Raw genomic sequence first — 21,413 nt, forward strand, 5'->3', positions numbered from 1 at the left:
ATACTAGTTTCTTCAAGCTTGATATAGGTCATGAGAACTACTGGTGTGTCGATTCGGGAGAACTTATTCTCTTTTTTGTTTTCCAGAGACATTTGAAGATTTTTTAAATATTGGCTATAACTTTTTTTTTGACGGTTTAGACTTATATGCCTTACAAATGAGTATCTGTTTTAATACTTTTCGGATGAGCCAGAGTCGAACCCGAGTGTCCCGGGACAATAGAAGATAAACCCACCACTTGAGCTATCCAATCGTACTCAATTTTGCTTATAACTTATTTGAAATTAATTGTCTAGTTTCATGCATCTCTTGACAAAGGTAATTCTTGAGCAACTTTTCTTCTTTTTGTCAAAATCAACAAAGACTAATAGACAACACTTGTATAAAACACATTCACTGAAAATTTTCATACTCATACAACAAGACAATATATGTGTAAGAATTACAGTGGCCTTACAATATATGTGGTTCATCTCATTCCACCATATATATCAAATCTAATATTTATATTGTATCTGTCATTCAATCAACAAGTAGTACATAATATCATAGTCACTGATTACCCTGTTTTTTCTTCACCTAAATATCTCTACTTATGAAACAGGTCAAAACAATAATTAAATCAAGAATTAGTATTAGTTTCATGTACAATGAAACTGATTAGAGTTCCAGCAGTTAAACCCCCTGCAGTTCTGTTTGCAAAAGCATCGAATTTGAGTTCGAATGTGAGATGGGTTCATCAGAATCTTGGAAATTCTGTAGTCAAATTCAGGGTGGCTATGGGAACTAGCCCAACTCATAGCAGCAAGTTGTCTGCACCTGGTTCTTACCAGGCAGTTGTTTCGGATATCGGGTCTCATGAGTTTGAAAATTTTGATGGGAAAATGATTAAATTGGAAGAGGGTATAGAAAAGGTGGGAAATTTTGAGTTATGTTTGAATTGAAGGTATTAGGAGTTTGATTATGAATTTATAAATTTTTTATTTTGTAGGTTATATATGGATGCAGATTCCTGGCAATCCTTGCAGTTTGGGGGTCTTTAGTAGGATCTTTTTTGTGTTTCATCAAGGTTCGTGCTTCGTATCATGTTTGCCTAGCATTCTCTCTATCCTATATAGTCTTAATCTCATAAATTATGCATTTTCCTTTCTTATTTTGATTGAGGCTTTTCTGATGCGGCGCAATCTATAATATAGTATGCACGCTTAGAGCCGATACTGATATTTAATAATATCAGAAAGTGTTTATCTGTCTGGAGCCGATACTATTATAGCATATTCATATGCTATCCCCTAGTTTGGTAGCTGGTGTTCTTTGATTCTTATTAGGCTTAAGTTTCAGTTCAGTGCATCACATTGTAGTGGCACCAGCAGATCAGTTTATAATCAGTGGCTTGTAGATTTTGAGCAAGTTGGTTTTGTTGTGGCACTTTTTTTTTTATTAAATGGTCCTTCGAATGATGAGTGTATTGAACTTTAAAATTTTTAATATTTTGATGAATTTGGCATGCAGGGGTGTGCATATGTTGTAGCAGCTTTCGGAGAATACATGGTGAACCGGCCTAAGGTGATAGAACTTCTGGTTGAGGCCATAGGTGAGCTTTCGAATATGGTTGTGAAGAATTATATGTGAGGTTTCGAATATGGTTGCATATGTTTCCAGAAACCAGAGAATGTGTTTCCATAAATAAAAAAAAACAAATCCATATTCTCAAACAAGTGTTTGTTCAAATTCAGAATTTTAAATGAAATCATGGTTCCCAAACGGACCAGAGTATCAGTACTTTATGCTGTTGTTTTAAGAAATGTTAAGCTTGTGGTGGTATTTTTCAGAAAACCGGAAAAAGTGAAAAAGAAAGGACTTAAGTTTATGCTTAAATTTGCTCAAGACATTTGTCTAATTGTTTTAGCATCATATATGAAAGTAAAGATGGTAAGTAATATCATCTTTTTCCAGATATCTATCTTCTAGGAACAGTAATGTTAGTGTTTGGCATGGGCCTTTACGAGCTCTTCATCAGCAACCTCGATATGAAAAAATACATGTCAGATCAAAGATCTTCACACAGATCAAATCTTTTGGGGTTATTTACTCTTAAGGTAAAGTATTTAAGTTTAAGTTTATGTAGCTGCTGTTTAATGAGTTGCATCTGCTATCATTTTTTTTTTTTCCTTATTGTATTTTATTTTCACTAAATTTCAGGAAAGACCGCGATGGTTAGAAATAAAATCTGTGAATGAGCTGAAAACCAAACTTGGCCATGTAATTGTGATGCTGCTTCTGATAGGATTACTGGAGAAAAGTAAGAAAGCGCTTATTATATCATCGACAGATCTGCTTTGCTTCTCAGCTTCGATCCTTCTTTCTTCTGGTTGCTTGTTTCTGCTCTCGAGGCTCAATGGCTCAAAGTAGGTATCTTGTGGGAACAGATTTCTTTGAAGCAAGTTATCATTCCTCATGTTTTCTGGCTAGATCATAACTATATCAGAACATCTTGTACACGAATGCAATGTATACAAAGTTCATTTAAGTCTCTTCTGAGTAAATTTTTAACAGTGTATTGTAATCTACTTGCTAAGAATATATGATTCCCGTAAGTCATAACCTGACACCTTAAAATTTTAGAAAAATTAGTTGTTTAATACAACATCAGAGTTATGTTTGTGAAGGACTCGATGCATATATTCTCCACTTGATTATGAATTTGATATTTAATCATTTATAATTAGAAGTCAGGGTCGTGGGGAAGATCATGATTTGTCGGTGCAATTGATAATAGTACTTATGCTTGTAAACCGAACTAAAATCTCTACGCTCCTCGAAACTCCAAATCTGGAAATAAGCCGAAATACACTTACCCAACTGCAACAATTTGGATAATCCACAAGCCCACCACAAATCCCGAAAAGATGATGATTTGTTGATGCAATTGATAATAGTACTTATGCGTATAACCCACACTACTCGACGTGGGACTGGGATGTTGCATATAACTTTTGGAGTTCATGTATTTTTATTTATTTTCACAGTGAATCCCATTACTCAGAGTCTGAGACCTAGCATATATGCATAATGTCAACATTAGTGGAAGCTGGAAAGGGTACACAATTTGACCTTTCTACAGGTCAACAAGAGTAACATTCACAGAAATTCAACTATCTTCAAGCAAATGAAAGAAATTAAGTAATTAACAGGAGATATGCATCAGACAAGTTGGTTATTTCTTGGTGCATGTAGTTGACTAGATGCTACTCTGTTTTCATTACTTCAAATTAACATGATGTTAAAACACAGACTCAACTGAAATATGTTAGTGGGGCGTTGCATCACTCTTTCGTTTATTACACTTTCTTTCATTTACTTTTGCTGCTGTGTCCGACTGTCTATTAAATATTTTAGTCAAAATTATAATTTCGATTATTTTTAATATTCGACAACATACGATTGAAGATAGAATCCAATCAAAATTAGTGTAAATTTAGTCATTTTCCCCCTAGTAATGGCTAAACAATGGGGGTGTTTGGCTGGGCTTTTAAGCCCAGATTCTGAATTTATAAGTTAGAAATACTTATCTGTACTATTTGTGTAAAAAGTACAAAGTTAAGAAGCACTTGTAAAAAGTTAGGATTGTTAGTTCTTTTTCTCAACTTCTACTTATTTTTCAAACATTTTAATCACTTATAAGTCCTAACTTGTTTCTCATTTCTACTTCATTTCATTACTTTAAGCAAAAAATACTTATTTTAACCTCAGTCAAACGCCCCGATGTACCCCAACTAATGATATATGGGCCGGATTTAATTATTAAAAAAAAAATGCTTTCTACAATTGAACGTCTATTAATAAACGATAGAGATGGAATGAAATTGAATGCAAAAACATGGGTTGGGGGTTGGATAATTTGAGGGTGTGAGCATTTTTTAATTTGTATGTGACACATTTAAGTAGCTATATATTTTGACAACTGCTAGGTCCAGCTTACGAAGGTGTTCCATGTTTTAGATTTGGTCTTTAGTTTTAAGAAACAAACGGAGCCATGAAAGCTGCTGATTCATTGCTAGTGGAAAATGAATGTATATGAAGTGACTAGTTAGTTTATATACAATGGAGTATGTTTAAACAAAAGAAAAGAACCTAATGCCTTGCTTAGAATTAGGATATTGATATTTGGTAGGATACTACTACACAATATAGCCTACAAGCAAGTGGGATTACTGCAGATATACATTATACTGCATATAGTTTGGGGAAAACAATAAACTACTCCCTCTGTCCTATTTAATTCCACTTCAATGCTCTTATAAAACATAGTTCTACAACTTATTTTTAAAATTTTCTTTTTCTGAATAAAAATATAACATTCAAACTTTTATACAGAGAAGAAAAATCTTAAAAATAAGTTATAGAAGTATACTATATTGGAGCATTAAAGTCCGTGCCGCGTCCCCGTCCCCCAATGTATATAACTCAGGGGGACGGAGGGAGTATATGCTTTTGTAGTCACTATAATATATACATAAATCATGGAATCAAGTTCTAGACTACTTCTGGCTGAGATTGGTCGCATGATAAAGGAAGATCTTTTCTGGAGATATGAGAACTAGGGCATCATACTATATGAAGGTTTTTAAGGTTCTGAAATTCTTAAAAAGGAATAGTGTTAGACATGATATTGATTGCAAGTTTCTCCATGTGTGATGCCATTTTATACTCAAAAAGGTACCGACAAAGTATAGTAGGCTATAGCTTATTTCTCGTACTGGCTATAAAATATTTCAAGATACACCAGATGGCCGTTCATTCTCAGAGCCTGCCCAGAGAGATAGACCTTAATGTTCTTTAAATATTATTTTATATTAGTAAGAATGGTTGACTGCACAGTAAATTTCATATTTCCTGCTTTCCACCCAGATATTTATATTTAAATTGTTACTGAGGTTAAGAATATAGGTTTAATAAGAGTGAAAAGAAAAAGTGAAGATAGTGACATAATTGATTGATATTTAATGTATAAAGTAGATATATTGAAAAAAAATAGTAGAATAATTAATTTTATATTATATAATTATACTGTAAAGAAATTAGTGGGACATGAGCATTAATTTGAAGTCATATATCTTTTTTTTGATGGAATTGATGTCATACATCTTGAATGGCCTAAACACAATTTTTTTTGAATGTACAATAATTTCTATTAATTTCAAAAATAATCACTTTCAATAACATAAAAATTATTACGCTCAGTTTTTTTCCCATTATCTACATTTTATAATAATATAAACATTATTAAATACTCATTTCCTCTATGTATCAAACTTTTTCATCTAATTTTACTCATTTTTTAAAAAACATTTCGTAATATATAATGAGGTGGGACGGGGAGCAAGAGCTATGTTTATTTAGTGCCTATTTGGCTGCATAAATTAAGTGCTTATTTTTCTGAGAAGCTAACTTATGATTTTCTTGAGCTGTTTGTGTAAAAAGTTCAAATCACTCAAAAAAAAATTGAGAATGCAAACTTTTGTTTGAGCACTTCTAACAATTTAATCACTCATAAATCTTAACTTGTTTTTAAATTTTATTTCACTTTTATACTTTAAGTAAGAAGCACGCTCACCAGAATGGCCCATTATTCAGCCGTGGGGCTTGGGTTGATTAACCATGCAAGTTGTCTGGCTCCACGCTAATGATCACTAATAGATACACATGTTTATGAAGATCATGGTTAAATTACTGCGGCAAATCATCATCAACATCTGAGTGGAAGAAGCATCTTCCATATTGAATAGATATTTGTAAACCAATATGAATGTACCAGGCAATTAAGTCTAATCAAACCACTAAACAAATATTAATTAATTAAACAAAGCAAATTCAAGCTTGTGATGTCTAATCCAGTTCATGCGCTTTTCGTATTGAATGTTTAAGCATTTTAATGAGCGGCAGCTGCAAACTTTTTCCAAATTAGTACCAGGTCAAGAATTCTTAACTTTACTATAAATGGAAAAGATTCCTCTGCTTCCTCAGCTAATAGTTTATCACCTTAAAAACACATCTTAATAGCAATAAAAAAATACCAACATGCCCATGTATCTTTTGTGCCACTTTTTTGATAATCTTAAATACCACTCTTTGCTTACTACATTTCATCACTTCTAAGCTCCAACTTTGATAAATTGTTATGGTTTCTCGTTTTGGAGCCCTCCAAGTACTCACTCTTTTCATAACATGCTCTTTGGTTGTGCAACACTTTGTTGTTTTTGCAGCATCAAGGCCACTCAAAATATGTGCTCCACCAAAGGACCTCGACGAAAAGATGGCTAGCGGACAACACACTGCAAGAAAAACGGCTAATTCCGTCCTGAATCGTTACAAGAAATTGGAGGATGCTTTTAGGCCAACTTCACCGGGGCATAGCCCCGGAATAGGCCATCCTCCTTGACATAAAAATTTTGGTTTTGGTTTCATAGGTATGTTGGTAAGTGACCATAAGGTCATTTGTGTTTTTCCAAGTGATGGTTTTACATGGTGTGATGTAATTATGGAGAAACATGAGCTCTTTTTGGAGCTTGCACTCTGTATTTATGTGAGCTTGAGTTGAGACTACTGGAATAGCTAGAGTTGTCCAACTCTTTTCTTCTCTCTTAATTTTTGCTTTGGTTTCATGTAGATATAGATTGAGGATGATGGCAGTGCATGTGGTAGTAATGAATTTGTTTTCGATTCTAGTGATCAATAATTCCACTCCTATAGTTTTTATATATTAAATCTTAATATTTCATGCAGCTCAGCTCTTTTTTTTCCTCTCATTCAAATTTCTGCTTACTTTATTTTTGCAAAAAAACGAAAAATTATCTCTCTCTTAAAATAAAAATATACTTTTAGTAAAGATGATTATCATTATTAATGAAATTGGAATTAATAAAAATTTATCACAATAAGTTGTTAGTGTATGCTCTCTCATAATGCCAACCACTTCAAAACTTCTTTTAACACAAAAAATGATGTAAATAAGTAATTTCTAATACAGTTCTTAATTCATTAAAAAAATATTCACACATGCAAGTAATTAGTTCTTCCTCATTTTCGCATTTAGAAGTCGACCAAAATTACAGCTTTTATAAGTTATAATCGATGGTGACCTCCTCGGTCAGTTTTATTGATGTGATGCACTATAGAAAAAAACCAAACCAAACATACTCCGTACAGGGTCTGAAGAGGATAAGATGTACGCAGAGAGGCTGTTTTGGTGAAGACTCCGGTTTAGTGCACAATAAATAATACTCCCTCCATCTCATTTTAAGTGTTCACTTTGCCAAAAAAAAACTTCCCAATATATGTATCATACTCTTTAACCCATGTAAAATTTATAATATTTCCACTATAATATTAAATACAACCACCAAGCCCCTCATAAATATATTGAGGGGATTATGAATTTATAGTGTAATTGAAGTGAAGAAAGGTCCAACAAAGAGCAATTAATGAGGTGCATCACTAATATTTATGAAAACTGAGCTCATTAGTTGTGGGAATATAATGATCAAAACATTACATTAATTATTTTTTATTAATATGTGTGAAATTTGCAAAGTGGACACTTAAATTGGGATGGAGGGAGTATAGTGTGTGATGCCGTATCACCAGGATGCATCATTTTTTGTCTTCCAGGTGTGGGATCCACTCATTGCATTTCGTTTTCGTTAAGTTTAAAGTCTCGACTTGTCATTATTAATTGTAGACCATGGATTTAGCCCGTTTATTAAAAGGTTATTAAAATTGAGTTAAATGGGCTGGGATGAAATTTCATTATTTCAATCTAAACCAACTTCACGTACCAGTACTGGACTAGTTCCTGGACCAGAGTACTGGACTATATAACTCCAACAATAGCACTAAACAATGCAGATATCAATACATTTATTCACAAAGAAATAATTAAAAAAATAACATCTCTAGTTATGTGGTCAAAACATCTTAAAATATGTGTTAAAAAGTCAAAATGCAGATATTCGAAAATGGAGGGAGTAATATATAGTGCCAGTTTGGCTAGCAGAAGTTGGAGCTTCTTCTGGCTTCAAATTTTTTTTATCCGTTTGTCTAAATAACACTACGCCATAGATGGCTTTTCCCAACGTTTTAGCATGCTGTTGCCGATGCTAATTGTTGCCGTAGGTATGTTTATTCTTCTCTATTACAACAATATTCTAAAATGTTACCATAGATATTAAGAATTGTTGCCAAAAATTTATATTTATTATTTTATTTTATAATAGGATTTTTAAAGTAATAAAATTAAAATTTTCAAATAGGAATTTTAAATGCTATGAAAAGTAAAATTCTGAAAATCTAGAAACAAATCTACTTATACGAAAGTCTAGATTAAAATCCGGATAAACAAAAAAATTTAAAATTTATTTGGTATACTATCTTTATTTTAGTAATGTTAAAAAAGAAATAAGAATTTAAAATTTATTTAATGTATCTTTTATTTAATAATAAATTTATAATAAATAATAAATATGATAATTAAAATAAAAAACTTACAACTACATTATACAAGATAAAATGTTAAGCGGTCTTTTTCCCAAAATAAAGTTTTGGTTACTTTTAGTTTCCTTCTCAGACGAACACACACATATTGCTAGACTCGCTCTCTTTGTCGTCTCTCTCTCGAGCTCTCCGTCTCTCTCTCTATCTCTCTGGACCCTCTCTCTCTCGAGGTCTCACTCTCTCCACACTCTTTCTCGAACAAAACTCTATCACGAAGAACAAATCGAATAATTGGTATTCGATTTGAATACCCATTTTTGTGGCTTCAATTAAAAGGCTGTTATTGTTTATTTTATGATTTTGCAGGTGATTAGAGCTTCAGATTGTTGCTTCAACTCTTCTTCTTCGATTAATTGGTAAATCTATACACATTTACACTTCTGCGATTAATTTGGGCTTTGTCCTCTTAAAATATCTTTTATTTTGATTTTTCAGTGGTGATTAGGGCTTCAAATTTGGGGCTTCTATTGTAGAGCTATCATTAAGATAAATTGGGGTTTTTTCTGTCACTAATTCATATGTATAGTGCTATGATTAGTTATGGTAGGCTGCGACTCTGCTTAGTTCTTTTACTTTGGCGCACCTACTGCGATTCCAAAAGAAGAATTTTAGACAGGGCTCATATCTTAACTTACTAGGATTTAAGGAGACGCTCTATATCAGAACACTAGTACCTTGATGCGTTTCTAGATGTGTGTTGATTTACTATGTTATATTCTTTATAAACTTCTCACAATCTCTTGGCTTTCTGGTTGAGTAATATATGGTTTAAAAAGTTAAGATGTTATATGCTTCATTCTAAGTTTACCTATTTATTACAGAATAAATGCCCTGTTTTGCTAAGAAGCATCAAGAATATTGTGATGCTTAAGTTAATACAGGGGAGCACATCCTATACATTTCGAGACGACACATATCATGTTATTATATATTGATTTACGTAATATTGTTTGGTAAAGTTGCTTAAGGAGGTATAAGCTTATATTCATCATTATCTAGTAGGAAAGTCAGTGGTATCCATAAGTTTATATTTATCTTTCTATATTTTCTTCACTGAGCTAAAGATGATAATGTCTCCTAGTTTATGTTAAAACATATCATAGGTCAGAAGAACAATTTTGGTCCAAGTTGAGTGAGAACGATGATGAAACTTTAAATGAAGAGGGACAATCAAAGCATAGCACTCTCAATGGGATCAGCTTTTTTTTGTTTGTTTCCTTATCTATTCAGAACTTTAGGCACGCAAACATAAAACTGATCTAAGCATATTTATTGTGCTGAAGTGAAGGCCTTCGCTTTTGACGGTAGATTCACCTATATCTGCCGATTCTCTATATTTTATTTTAATTAGTAGATGAACTTTAATTCCACACATATATAAACTCTGTATTATATTTGTTTGTTCATTTATTAATGAAGGTTTATTAGCTATCAAATACCTCCAGGGGAGCTCAGTAGTGCATCTGATGGTGTCTAGCAGACTAGTAATCTGGTAGGAGAAATATGTTATATTTTGCACTTACGGCACCATTTTTATCTCTCTTGCAGGTTATGAAATATGTGCCTTAATGGAATAATGGATGCTCATCTCCGCTACTTTAAACAGGTATATATGTATATATGAATTGTTCTATCTTTCATGCTCTGCCTAGTTAGTAAATTATTATTTAATCTTCCCTTGTATATTGTCTCCACATATTCAATGTAACATAACATCTTTATTTTCTTATATTAATGATTTCTTACTTGATTTTGTAGAGAGACTGAATCCAGACCACTGGAGGCTTAGGGTGAGACGATGGCATGATGGAGAGGATGGAGCTGGAACTGTTACTCTTTATTTTTTAAATTTCAGTTAATTGTGATACTTTAACACTTGTTTTGCCGGTTGTGGATACACCATTGTGGGGTGTTTGGATTTTGAAATTGTTAAATTTGGTTACGAGGATTTTCTTGTTTAGCAACTATATGAATCATGTTTTATATTTATTATTAGCACGGTTGTGAGCCACAGTAGTGGGACCCACCAAACTGTGGACCTAATATATGGACCCACTGCTTGGTGGGTCCCACATTTTTTTTCAAAATTGTGCCTTTTTGGCAACAGAATTTTCGATGTTGCCTTTGGATATAAACTGTTGGCTTTGCAAGCTACGGCAACGCCAAAAATACTAACAGCCATAAACTGTTGCCATAGAAAATTTTCAGTCTGCTGCAACAGTTTTTGGGCTTTTGACAACATATTGATAATGTTGCTGAAGGCCATTTATGGCATAGTGTAAGTAGAAACATTTTTAAAAAACTGAGAATGCTAGTTTTTCTCTCAGAGTTTCTGTTTCTATTCCAAACACTTTATTCACTTATTTACTTCTCACTTTTACTCCCCTTGTCATTTCTTTTAAACTAACTCAAACGGCCTCATAATTTGTAGCAGAATCATGGTTTTTTTGTGATGTATTAAAATTAGTCAATTTATTCTCACACAATAATACATAATATAAAGTATTTCACTAACTTGTATTCATTTAACTTGAATCTATCTTTTTGTTACCTATATTAAACACATTCACAGAGATCACTTGCAATCAGATTCTACTATTTACGTAATCTCCTCATGCAGTAACTAAGTAGTAAACAAATTGCAACAAGAAAGGAACATCAAAAGCTAACCTATTAACTAAAAGAAACCCTACTACTTTAGTAGTCATATGTTTTTGGTTCTTTCCCACAATCGCATTAGATGTACCCAGATTTGTCCCATTTACACGTTTCGCTTGGCTGAAAGAAACCTAAATCTCAAAGATCCAGAGCGGATTAGTGAAAAGAAACAACATAATTATCTAAATGTGTCTTGTGATTTTAAGCTATTATTAGTGTTTTAACTTTAATGTCCACTATTGTCTTCTTTAACCAACTTGATCTTTTTTTGCCAATATAGGGACCGCATGGCCAAGCTTAAAAAAAGTGATTCCATTCTTAAAGTAAGGAAGTGGAGTAAAAGTCAGAAGTAAATAAGTTAATAAAGTGTTTGGAAAAGAAGCAGAAGCTGTGAGAGAAAAGCTAGCTTCTCAACTTCTTAAAAATGGTTCTATTTCTTTATACAAACAAGTCAAGAAAAGCAAAAGCCAGAAGCAGAAATTGCTTCCGGTTCCCAAATAGCCATAGTCAACTAAGCTCCCACCTTCTGAGATTGATGCAAGAAATTGCTTGCGACACGACATGTTCAAGTTAGAAATTGTGTGCATGTATCCATTCATTTTTCTTGTCTGTTTTTCAGCCAATAAGGTTCTAGCTTAACAACAAAGATAGATACAAGGCCGGTGTATAGATTTGGGTGTCTAAGAACATTTTTGAAAATGAGGCCTCTATTTTTCAAGATCGTAAAAAAAAAATTATAAACATTGATATCAATTTTTATGGACATAATCAAAAATATTATATTCAAATACATGTAAATATATGAGAGTAGTGCTACATGCACAAAATTGTGTACAGAATTTTGCACAAAATGATGTGTCAATTGAGGTGGTTGATACTATTAATGCATATACAGGGCCCATTTCAATCAAAAGTTGACACATACTCATTATCTGAATGTTTTTGTACCCAATTCTATGTTTCTAGCATTTTCCAATATATAAATGCGTAAATTTATCATCATATAGTACAGATGCGTAGGATAATGGTTTTCGTTTGTCTTGATCGCCTTACTCAGAGCCGGCCCGATAGATATAATGTGTGTGATAAATTCCTTGGTCGACACGAAATATAAGCAAATGTACCAAGGGATGATGTTATTTGAGAATCTTTTTCGTCCTGCACATGAACTCCATAACTTTACAAAAAGATAGCTTCATCTCTAAGTATGAGGACAACATTATTAGCCAAAAAGGAAAACTTTTATACATAGTTCCTCAAAGATTAGTATATTTGTTTACCATTAAATTAGCTATACTTGTAGCTAGGGAGAGTGAAAGCAAGGGCACTGTAACGTTACAAGATTGTGTACGATTTCTTTAGCTTTAGGAAAACAAGATACCAATACATTACTTACCAACAACACCTTACAAAACCCCTGAATTTTCACTATTAGTTTCGAAGTGAGCACAAAATCGAGCTTTTTACCTCTTCCTAATGTTTCTTTCCTCTTGCGAGAAAAATAAAAAAAAAAATAGCCGTTTTTCTTGTAGTGAGCCAGACCGTTCTTTGCTCCCATGCCCCAATCAGCCATCGGCCAAGAACGCCCCACGAACCCGTTTATCTGGGCCGCGGCCATAGTATGCGCGATCGTCACCTTAGTCATGATCATCATTGGCATTGTCGTGATAATAAGCTATTTCATTATCCATCCCAAAACGCCCTCGATCAGCGTCTCGTACGCCAATCTCGACAAACTTTATTATGACCAGACCGGGAACCTCCAAGTCCAGATCACCATAGTGATGAAGGCCAAAAACGACAATGCCAAGGCGCACGCGAGGTTCTACGACATCGGCTTCATTCTAGGCTTCAGCGGCATGGAAATTGCGAAGCTGCAAAATAAAGCGTTCGATGTCAATAAAAATCATTCGGTGGAATTCAGCTATTTGGTTAATTCGAGGGCGATTCCGTTGAAGAAATTGCAGGGGGATTTTATTCAGGCGTCGTTTAGGAAACAAGTGATCGAATTCGATTTGACGGGGAAGGCGAAGACGAAGTGGAGAGTGTGGGTGATTGGTTCGGTTAAGGTTTTGTTGAATTTGGATTGCAATTTGCAGTTCTTTGTGCCGAATGGGAGCGCTACGCCGTACTCGGAGTCGCATTATTGTAGCTCCAAATCTTCTTGATATGTGGAATGTTCTTGTTTTGTGAAGGCTATAATGCATGTATCATCTCGAAGATTTGTCGTTTCTATGGTATAATAATCATTTTGTAGTGCTCACTGTCCACAAAACATGCAACGGTTTGAATTTTAGGGATATTTATGAAACTGCCCGCACATTCGATTATTTTTCAAAATACGGTTAAAGTTGCCACTAAAATTATAATGGAGATGATTTTCACGTTGCTGGCGTTGCAAACGAGGTTATAAATGAGATTGTATCGAATAATTTTTATAACTGAGATATTTTGAAAAAATCTCTGAATTTTATCAATTTACCTGTCCAAGAGCAAGTTGTATGCAGTTAATCCATCTCAGGAAGACGTGGTATAGGGTGCGAAAATTAGGAAAAAATCTAATTTGGTGGAGAAATGTAAGAAAAGTGCGTAAAGTGGTGAAACAGTGAAAAAAGTAGGAGATAATTAAAATTTTATATTATAAAATTTTATTATTTTGATAAGATATACAATTGTGTGAGACGTATTAAAAGGAAAATTGAACGGAAAAAAAAGGGGGGAATTGATTAATGGAGCACGAGCTTTAATTGACAATGACCCATCATGTTATCATGTATGGGTTTGTTGCTACAAACTTCTTCAAGGCTTGTCCATTTGTATTTTCTGGGTAGGGTCGATCTCATCAACCTTTCAATTATTGGCCTGGCATGATAAGAGGGTTCACGAAGAAACTTAAATACTTGGCCCAATTTTGTAATGAGAAATGACTCTTCTTTAAATGTCGTCCTTAGTTTATCAATCTGTCGCACCATTTTCATCTGAAAGATTCAAAATTGGCCCTACTTTTATACGGGTCGAGATCGTTGCATATTTGATTGACCATTTTTTACTTGTATTTGTATTTTATAGGATAAACATCGTTCAGTTACCATCTTTCCGCAAGCCTATATTTTAGGTTTGCTTTAGTCACATTCAGATATTTTACGTAAGATGGGTTAGGTTTAATTGCATACTGGTTTAGTTCTCGTTTCATTGAGCATTTGGATTTGGTATGTCCATAAGCTTATTTATAAAAAAAGTGAACTTCTGCTTCTTTTTTTTTTGACTGTTTAGCTGATAAAAATATTTAAAATGGTGCTTGAAAAGTCAAAACTTTTTTTTTTTTTGATCTGGAGCATTCTTTGTAACTCATAAGTCACGAGTATCCAAACATTTTTTATAATTTATAAGTTTAAGTCAACTTTTCACTTATAATCCACTTTTTTATTTTAAGGAATAAGTCACTTTCTTTAAGCTTAGTCAGACAGTCTCAAAATGTTTTTTCTATAGAAACCTCACATATTAAAAATATAGCAATCATATTTTATAAAAAAAATTATGAGTTTACAACGACTGCAAGTTGATCAGTCTCCTGTCTCCCAAGTCCCCGGTGATGGTGAAAATAATTTACTCAACATTTTTTACCATAGCAAGGAGGGTTCCATATTGTGATGTGCAGTAACAAAAATTATACTAGTAACCACTGGAATGTGGTCGGTCCAATAACAAGAGTTAGCCACAGGCAGCACAATCACTGTATTCTGCTACTTTAGTTAGCTGTGTGAAAATGAGTGTCAGGTGGTGCTAACTGCTCCGTTTATATCACTATTAGTATGATTACTGTTTCCCACAAAGGGAAAGATATTATTGATTGGCCGAAAGTAGCAATTGCAGGCTCCAAGTGTCAGTTATTAATAATAACAGTACAAGCAGAGGACAGTATATTTTTTCATTTTATATTTGCATTATGTAATTTGTGTGTATAACTTTATACCGTATACAGCAATTTCTTCAGAAATAGTAGTTCTACTTCTCTTTAGCAAAGCAATTTTATACTTGAAATTTCTAACCTTGCTTTTGGGAAACATGTATTTTATTTTAAATTTTATATTTCAAATAACATAATTTTAAGATATGATTGTAAGTTTTCAACTTTATACTAAGTGTTTGAATGTGTATAAATTTCAAGTAAATTTTAAATTACAAACTTTATTATATATTAAAACATGTCATCCGATTAAATTTAGTGCCTGTTTGGCAACTGGAAAGAAGTGCTTCCTCCGTGATAAGCCAGCTTCCATTTTTCTTGACCCGTTTGTGTAAAAAGTCACGTTTGTGTAAAAAGTCGAGAATGACTTGTGAAAAGTTAGGAATGATAACTTTTTCCTCAGACCTTCTACTTTTTCCCAAACACTTTAAGTCTTAACTTGCTTATCACTTCTACTTCACCTTTTTTACTTTAAGTGAGAAGCACTTATTTTAATCTCACCCAAACAGCTGGTTAGAATTTCGAATAATTTCTCATAATTAAACACTTTCTTAAGATATCACAGCAATACCTTTGTTCTTTTTACCTTTGCAGGTAATGTAGGTTTGAACAAAAGACTTTTCATGGTTTCCAGCAACCTCTTAAACTTTTGTTACATGTCGTGCGGACAATTTGACAAGGAGATGATCACTCCATATTGAATAAAGTAGTTGTGCTTTTATTGAATTTGGCCCTCGGTGAGCTGCCTGACAGCATGCCACACCCACATCATTATCAATATTTGTTCAAGTTAAGCTGTCAGTTACGGTCGTTAATCGGATTTTAATTCACACAACCCCAAACACACACATATGGTTAATAGTATAACTTGTCTGCATTCTCTTCATCTGGAAAAGGTGACAATATTCCCTGACCGGTGCATTTTAGGTTAAAGTTTTCGCTCTACAAAATCATATATAAATGGATTTTCGGATCGTGAGTGAGAATGAGTTCGGAATATGAATGAATGTTATAAGAATGGGTATATCAAGAAAAATGTAAATAGTGATTTATCCTAATGAAATTGCGATTTTCATTACATTTCTCCGAATAACAAATGAGAAAACTATCAAATTGGTGACTCGTCCTGTTCAAATATATTAAAGGGTCGTTTGACTGAGTTTAATATCAATATAATTTATATTTTATATGTACTTTTTGTTAAAATTGTATAAATTTTATTGATTGGGCCCCATCATCAAATTTATTACATATAAAATTTGGTTCGCTTTGTTACAATATTGATACTATAATAAATGAATTTTTTGAGATTTAATAAACATAAAATACTATTTGTTTTATATGTAAGTGAATTTATATTTCATCTGTGTATCAAATATATTTTAATAATATTTTGAGTTGGCCTCATTGACATTTGAATAGTTAAATATATTAGAATATGTATTATTATTTTAAGTTTTTTAACAATAATTTAAAATCTTATCTTATACTACAAATTTTATTATTGATCTTTTCCTTAGGGTGCACGTAATATTAATTAGTTTTAGTCTAGATTTTCTCAAAGAAACAAAATCATCTCGTTTAGCCAGCACTAAAAATCTTTGCAGTGATAGGATGACAGTGTCGAATAGTCAAACTGACAAATGTATGGACAGCAAAATTATTCTTGGAAATGGACAGAAACTTTTGCCATTTGGAATGTATTCCAATGACAACATATTCTCTGGGTTCCCATATATGGCTTCTTTAAGGACAGGAGAAAACATTTAAGGGTAAAGAAACCACAACAATAATAGTGGAGAAAATGGTGTAGTGAAGTGGTCTATGTTGATTGTTGCAGTCTCACCAATCACCATATGTCAATAAACTTGCAAATGTTTATAATTTGAAATGTATTAGCGTGACTAGATATTTTGGTGGTGTTTTAGAATTTAGTAAGTTTTGTTTTAGTTTTAGAATAATTACCCAAAATATTATCCTTTTCTAAAGTATTTCTAAGAACATGATTATTTTTATCTCCAAAAAAAGGAATATGTTTATTTTGGAATTAGTTTTTAGAATTGCTGTTTTTTAAATTTTATTCAACATAATCTATAAGATTATCAAAATTTCAAACCAAACTTAATAAAAATCTCTGTAATCTACAAAATGTTCTATAAATTCCAAATTTGATAATATCACACAGATATCTGAAGCACTCCCTCCCTCCCTCTCATTTCTTTACAGTTCTTTTTCACTCCTCGACACACATTTTAAGACTTTCATAAAACATAGTTCTGTAACTTATTTTTGAAATTTTAATTTTGTGTATAAAAATTCAAATATCAAATTTTATTAAAAAATAAATTACGGAACTATGTTTTTTAGAGCATTAGAATGCGTGTCAAACTCTACGTAAACTACGGAGGGGCACAGAGGGGGTATATTATCAATGGTTTTTATATTGTGTGTCCATGACACACAATAAGCAAATTTTGATGGTTTTTCTATATTTTGATTGACTTAGAGCATCTCCAAGTCTAAGAGACTATTCATTGAGGCTCTTAACTTGAGATTTAAGGAGTATGAGGAAATAAGTTGCTCCAAGAGACTCTTAGTGGCTCCTTAAATCACTAAGAGCCGCTTATTTTTCTCTCCTCTCTCCTCAAAGTTAAGAGCCACCATATAGCTCTTAACTTAATTTTGCACAATAAAAAATTCTTTCGCTCCAATACACCTCCACCTTTCCCTCTCATTTTATTTTATAGAGGAGCCCAATATGAATAAAATATCAAATAGAGAAGAGATATAGAGAGTATTGCTGGAGTTTACACTCTTAAATTTGTACTAAATTACTAAGAGTCACATTGTTTATAGGATTTGTCTAGTGTGTGCCATGGGCACATGCTAAACACCAAATTCTATAAGTTTGATAAATTTTTATTGGTGTGGTTAGTGAATTTGCAGGGGGGTCCACCATTATAAAACATTATAAAAAAACAGGAGCCAATCAAAATCCACAAAAATATAGAATTTGGTGTTTAGTGTGTGCTGATGGGCACACACTAGAAAAACCGTTGTTTATATTATACTCTCTCCGTTTCAAAATACATGTCCACTTTGAAGAAAAAAATTTGTTTCAAAATACTTGTCCACTTCAACTTTCAATGTAAATTTATATTTCCAAAATCAACTCTCCTTCACATATTTCAAATTTATATTTCCAAGATCAACCATACACCACATATTAGGTTCAATTAATGACTTAACACACCTCTTTTTTCACAAAATCCACTTTTCTTAAACTATGTGATTCTTTGAAAGTGGACATGTAATTTGAAACGGAGGGAGTATTTAGGAACTAACTAAGAGACTCTTGGAAATGCTCTTTAAAAATGATGACCACTGTATTCACACCAACCACAATAATCAAAACACACCAAATTTATGAGTTTTTGTACAACTAAGACAAACCCTGTTATGAATGCAAAAATTTCCTACCAAAATCCTGCCATAAATATGGAGTTTCCAACAAGTAACGAGTACCAACCAAGTTCCCAACAACTAACCATTAAGCACACAGCATTATGTGACCGGCTCAACAGGCACGTGTGAGTTGCACCTTGCATCTCACCGCACTTATAAATACCTCCCCCTCCTCTCTCAATCTCCTCCTGTACTCTCTCTCGTTTCTTCTCTCCCCATCTCTCTCGTTCTCTCTCTCGCAGATCTATTGTTAGATACATCTCTTCTCGTTACGGCAGTTTCTAATTCGCTTGGTGCAGGTCGGGACCATCTCATATTATACACTCTGATTTCATTTTCAGATGAATTCTATGGTCCCGTCTTGCATCAATTGAATCGGATACTCCTGTGAATTACATGCCCGACTGATTTATAATTTTTTTGATTAATACTTCCGAGATGAATTTTATCGATTATGTTGTGTTTTCCAGATTTTCTGATTTAATTTAATTAATTTCAATTACTATGATAGATCGAGAAGTCTTTTTATTCGATTCTGTGTCTCATCCGTAGATTTTAACTAATTCGAGCTGCAAAGATATCTATTGTATCGTTCATTTAATTTGTTACTGTAATTTGTGGTGGAGAGGAATCGGATTTAATGATCCTGTTTCAACTGTATTTTAGTTTAAATATAGAGTAGTGCTAGCATTTTCCTTAAATATATCAATTTCGAGAAAAGGACTTGGATTGTCTGTATATCATATATCTGGTTGCAACTCTGGTTTAGATTTATTATTTACATCTTCCGTCTCTCTCAATTTTTTACGATTTTTTTACCTTGCTAGATACACATTTAAGGTACATAAGAAGATATATTTTGAAATAATTCGTGAAACTGTATTTTATAGGAGTCTTGAAATACATGTCAAACCTGACGGAAGATAAATTCCTTTTTCGAAGCTTGCATATACTAATATCTTACTATACTTGTGGAATCAAATGAAGTAGATATAGCTTGCTGGATATTAATCAATTTTTCAAACGTGCAAGGAAGATTGATTAAGGTTTTGTTTTCCGGAGGCGGCGAGACTGACAGTGTTTTATTTCTTATCTAGAGAAATTTGATCTTTTTTACCTAAACTGGCATCTTTGGGGGGTTTTGTTTGAGTTTCTATTTCTGGAGCGCTTTACATATTTCCCTTTGAAAACTTGCATAAATTTGGAATTTTTTCAGTTGCGTTTTTTGTGCTTATTGGGTAAGCACATGTTTATTGCCGCCTTTACAATGATTTCAGGTTTGGAATTGTTAGGTTAACAGTCAATGAGCTGAATTGCTGATATTTTTCACGGTTTTGTGATGTCTGCAGCTCGACAAACTCAGAGCTCACTGGAAGTATAACAATGCGGAAAAGGTATAAAGTGATAAATGCGGCAAGAGCATTAGGGGACTGCTCTCTGTGCTCTTCTTGGACTCTTGGTGACAGTTTCTTACTTTGTGCATAAGATTTGATTTTGGCAGCTATTCAGCTTGATGTGTTTCCATATTTGATTAGGGATTCAGAACACAAACTGAGAATGGAATAACACGAAACTTAATGTAGAATTTAAGAAATAGGCACATGAACTATTTTGGCTTTGATATTTGCTTGTAATGACTTGCTTTAATGTTTTCATTATAGTATATCAAACGTGAATTAAACCATATGATGGTGTTGGATTGATTTCAGAAGGTGAACAATTTTTGATGTATTCTTGCTCCGAGCTTGGTTATGCCTGACTATTGTTTTAGGCCACTGGAAGTTTCATTGCAACATATATTTTTAATACTAATACTTTCCGTCATTCCCCTCTACCCTTCCAATCTTTCCCTTTTTACCAGATTAAGCTGATAGAGTTATCACTTACGCAAGTCTGGTCCTTATCGTTCTTACATTTAGTAACAGCTGCGGAGCTTTTTAAGTGGAGGTGAGAATGCTTCTGTTCTTAGTTATTGTGTAGTTTCCCTGTTACAGTTTGATCAACATACTGTAAAAAGTGTTTCTAAATCTAGGCTAAACTCACATTATAGTTGAGGCTTCTGGTAAAGAAACGGTTTCTTATAGTGCAGAAGTCATCCAAAGTTGAGCTAAAGTATTGTTTCTGGACTTCTAGTAGTAGGCAAATGCATGTTATGAATTGTTTACAGAATCACCCTTGTATAGTTACTGTTACAATTTTTTTTATCAGAAGTTGCAAGAGAGTTTGTCCGAATGTTAGGATAGTCTGTAACTCCCAGTTTTCAGTTTATTCTGAGGACAACTAGAAACATATATATCATTATGATATTAGTGTAGTAAAAAGTTCTATAAGTACTTTATAGAGATTACTAATGAGCGACCCATATGTCCAGAAACATGTTCGGGATTATTGATTGAATAAATAAATATCATATAATATGGTTTGTGTAAACTATCGTGAAACATAAGCAAATATCAGTAGTTAATGTTGCTGGAGATACATGTGCTTTATTAGTACTACATATAAATCTTCTGGTCGTCTTCCTCTCCGTATTTAAGTGGTTGGGTTTTGGTTCTGATTATGATTATCATTTTTTACGCATAATTTTCTAGCTATTTTGCGTCTAAGTTTAGTTTTTGTATTGATTATATGTTTCGTTCTTGTTGGGATTGTAAAATCTAATTGATAACGACAATGTTGGTAAAAAAACTTAGTCTATTAGAGGAGGAGCAAAGAAAGGTAGATGAGGAAACTATGAACAGGACTCAAAAGGGCAGGATTTCTAATGCTT

General features: G+C 33.0%; 2 protein-coding genes and 1 long non-coding RNA gene across 3 annotated transcripts; all 3 read left to right on the forward strand.

Moving 5' to 3' along the window:
* Positions 1-414: 414 nt before the first annotated feature.
* On the forward strand, positions 415-2,533 carry LOC108200760 (uncharacterized). The gene is made up of 5 exons (XM_017369007.2): positions 415-914; positions 992-1,069; positions 1,513-1,594; positions 1,957-2,099; positions 2,203-2,533. Exons 1-5 carry the CDS (start codon positions 651-653, stop codon positions 2,410-2,412), a joined length of 777 nt encoding a protein of 258 aa, XP_017224496.1. The 5' UTR covers positions 415-650; the 3' UTR covers positions 2,413-2,533.
* A 6,075-nt stretch (positions 2,534-8,608) lies between these two features.
* LOC135149747 (uncharacterized) lies at positions 8,609-10,557 on the forward strand. The gene is made up of 4 exons (XR_010287951.1): positions 8,609-8,723; positions 8,860-8,909; positions 10,102-10,159; positions 10,312-10,557. It is a non-coding gene; the product is annotated as an uncharacterized LOC135149747 (long non-coding RNA).
* Positions 10,558-12,406: 1,849 nt separating this feature from the next.
* Positions 12,407-13,472, forward strand: LOC108202006 (uncharacterized). The gene has a single exon (XM_017370366.2). It carries the CDS (start codon positions 12,768-12,770, stop codon positions 13,377-13,379), a length of 612 nt encoding a protein of 203 aa, XP_017225855.1. The 5' UTR covers positions 12,407-12,767; the 3' UTR covers positions 13,380-13,472.
* The last annotated feature ends 7,941 nt before the right edge of the window (positions 13,473-21,413 follow it).

The sequence above is a fragment of the Daucus carota genome, chromosome 9 (assembly GCF_001625215.2).
Source record: "Daucus carota subsp. sativus chromosome 9, DH1 v3.0, whole genome shotgun sequence".
Classification (NCBI taxonomy): domain Eukaryota; kingdom Viridiplantae; phylum Streptophyta; class Magnoliopsida; order Apiales; family Apiaceae; genus Daucus; species Daucus carota.

Coding starts and splice junctions, on each gene's coding strand:
- LOC108200760 (XM_017369007.2), top strand. CDS start 651: ATGAAACTGATTAGAGTTCCAGCAGTTAAACCCCCTGCAGTTCTGTTT. Junction 1,070..1,512: donor CTTTTTTGTGTTTCATCAAG/GTTCGTGCTTCG, acceptor TTTGGCATGCAG/GGGTGTGCATATGTTGTAGC. Junction 2,100..2,202: donor TGGGGTTATTTACTCTTAAG/GTAAAGTATTTA, acceptor ACTAAATTTCAG/GAAAGACCGCGATGGTTAGA.
- LOC108202006 (XM_017370366.2), top strand. CDS start 12,768: ATGCCCCAATCAGCCATCGGCCAAGAACGCCCCACGAACCCGTTTATC.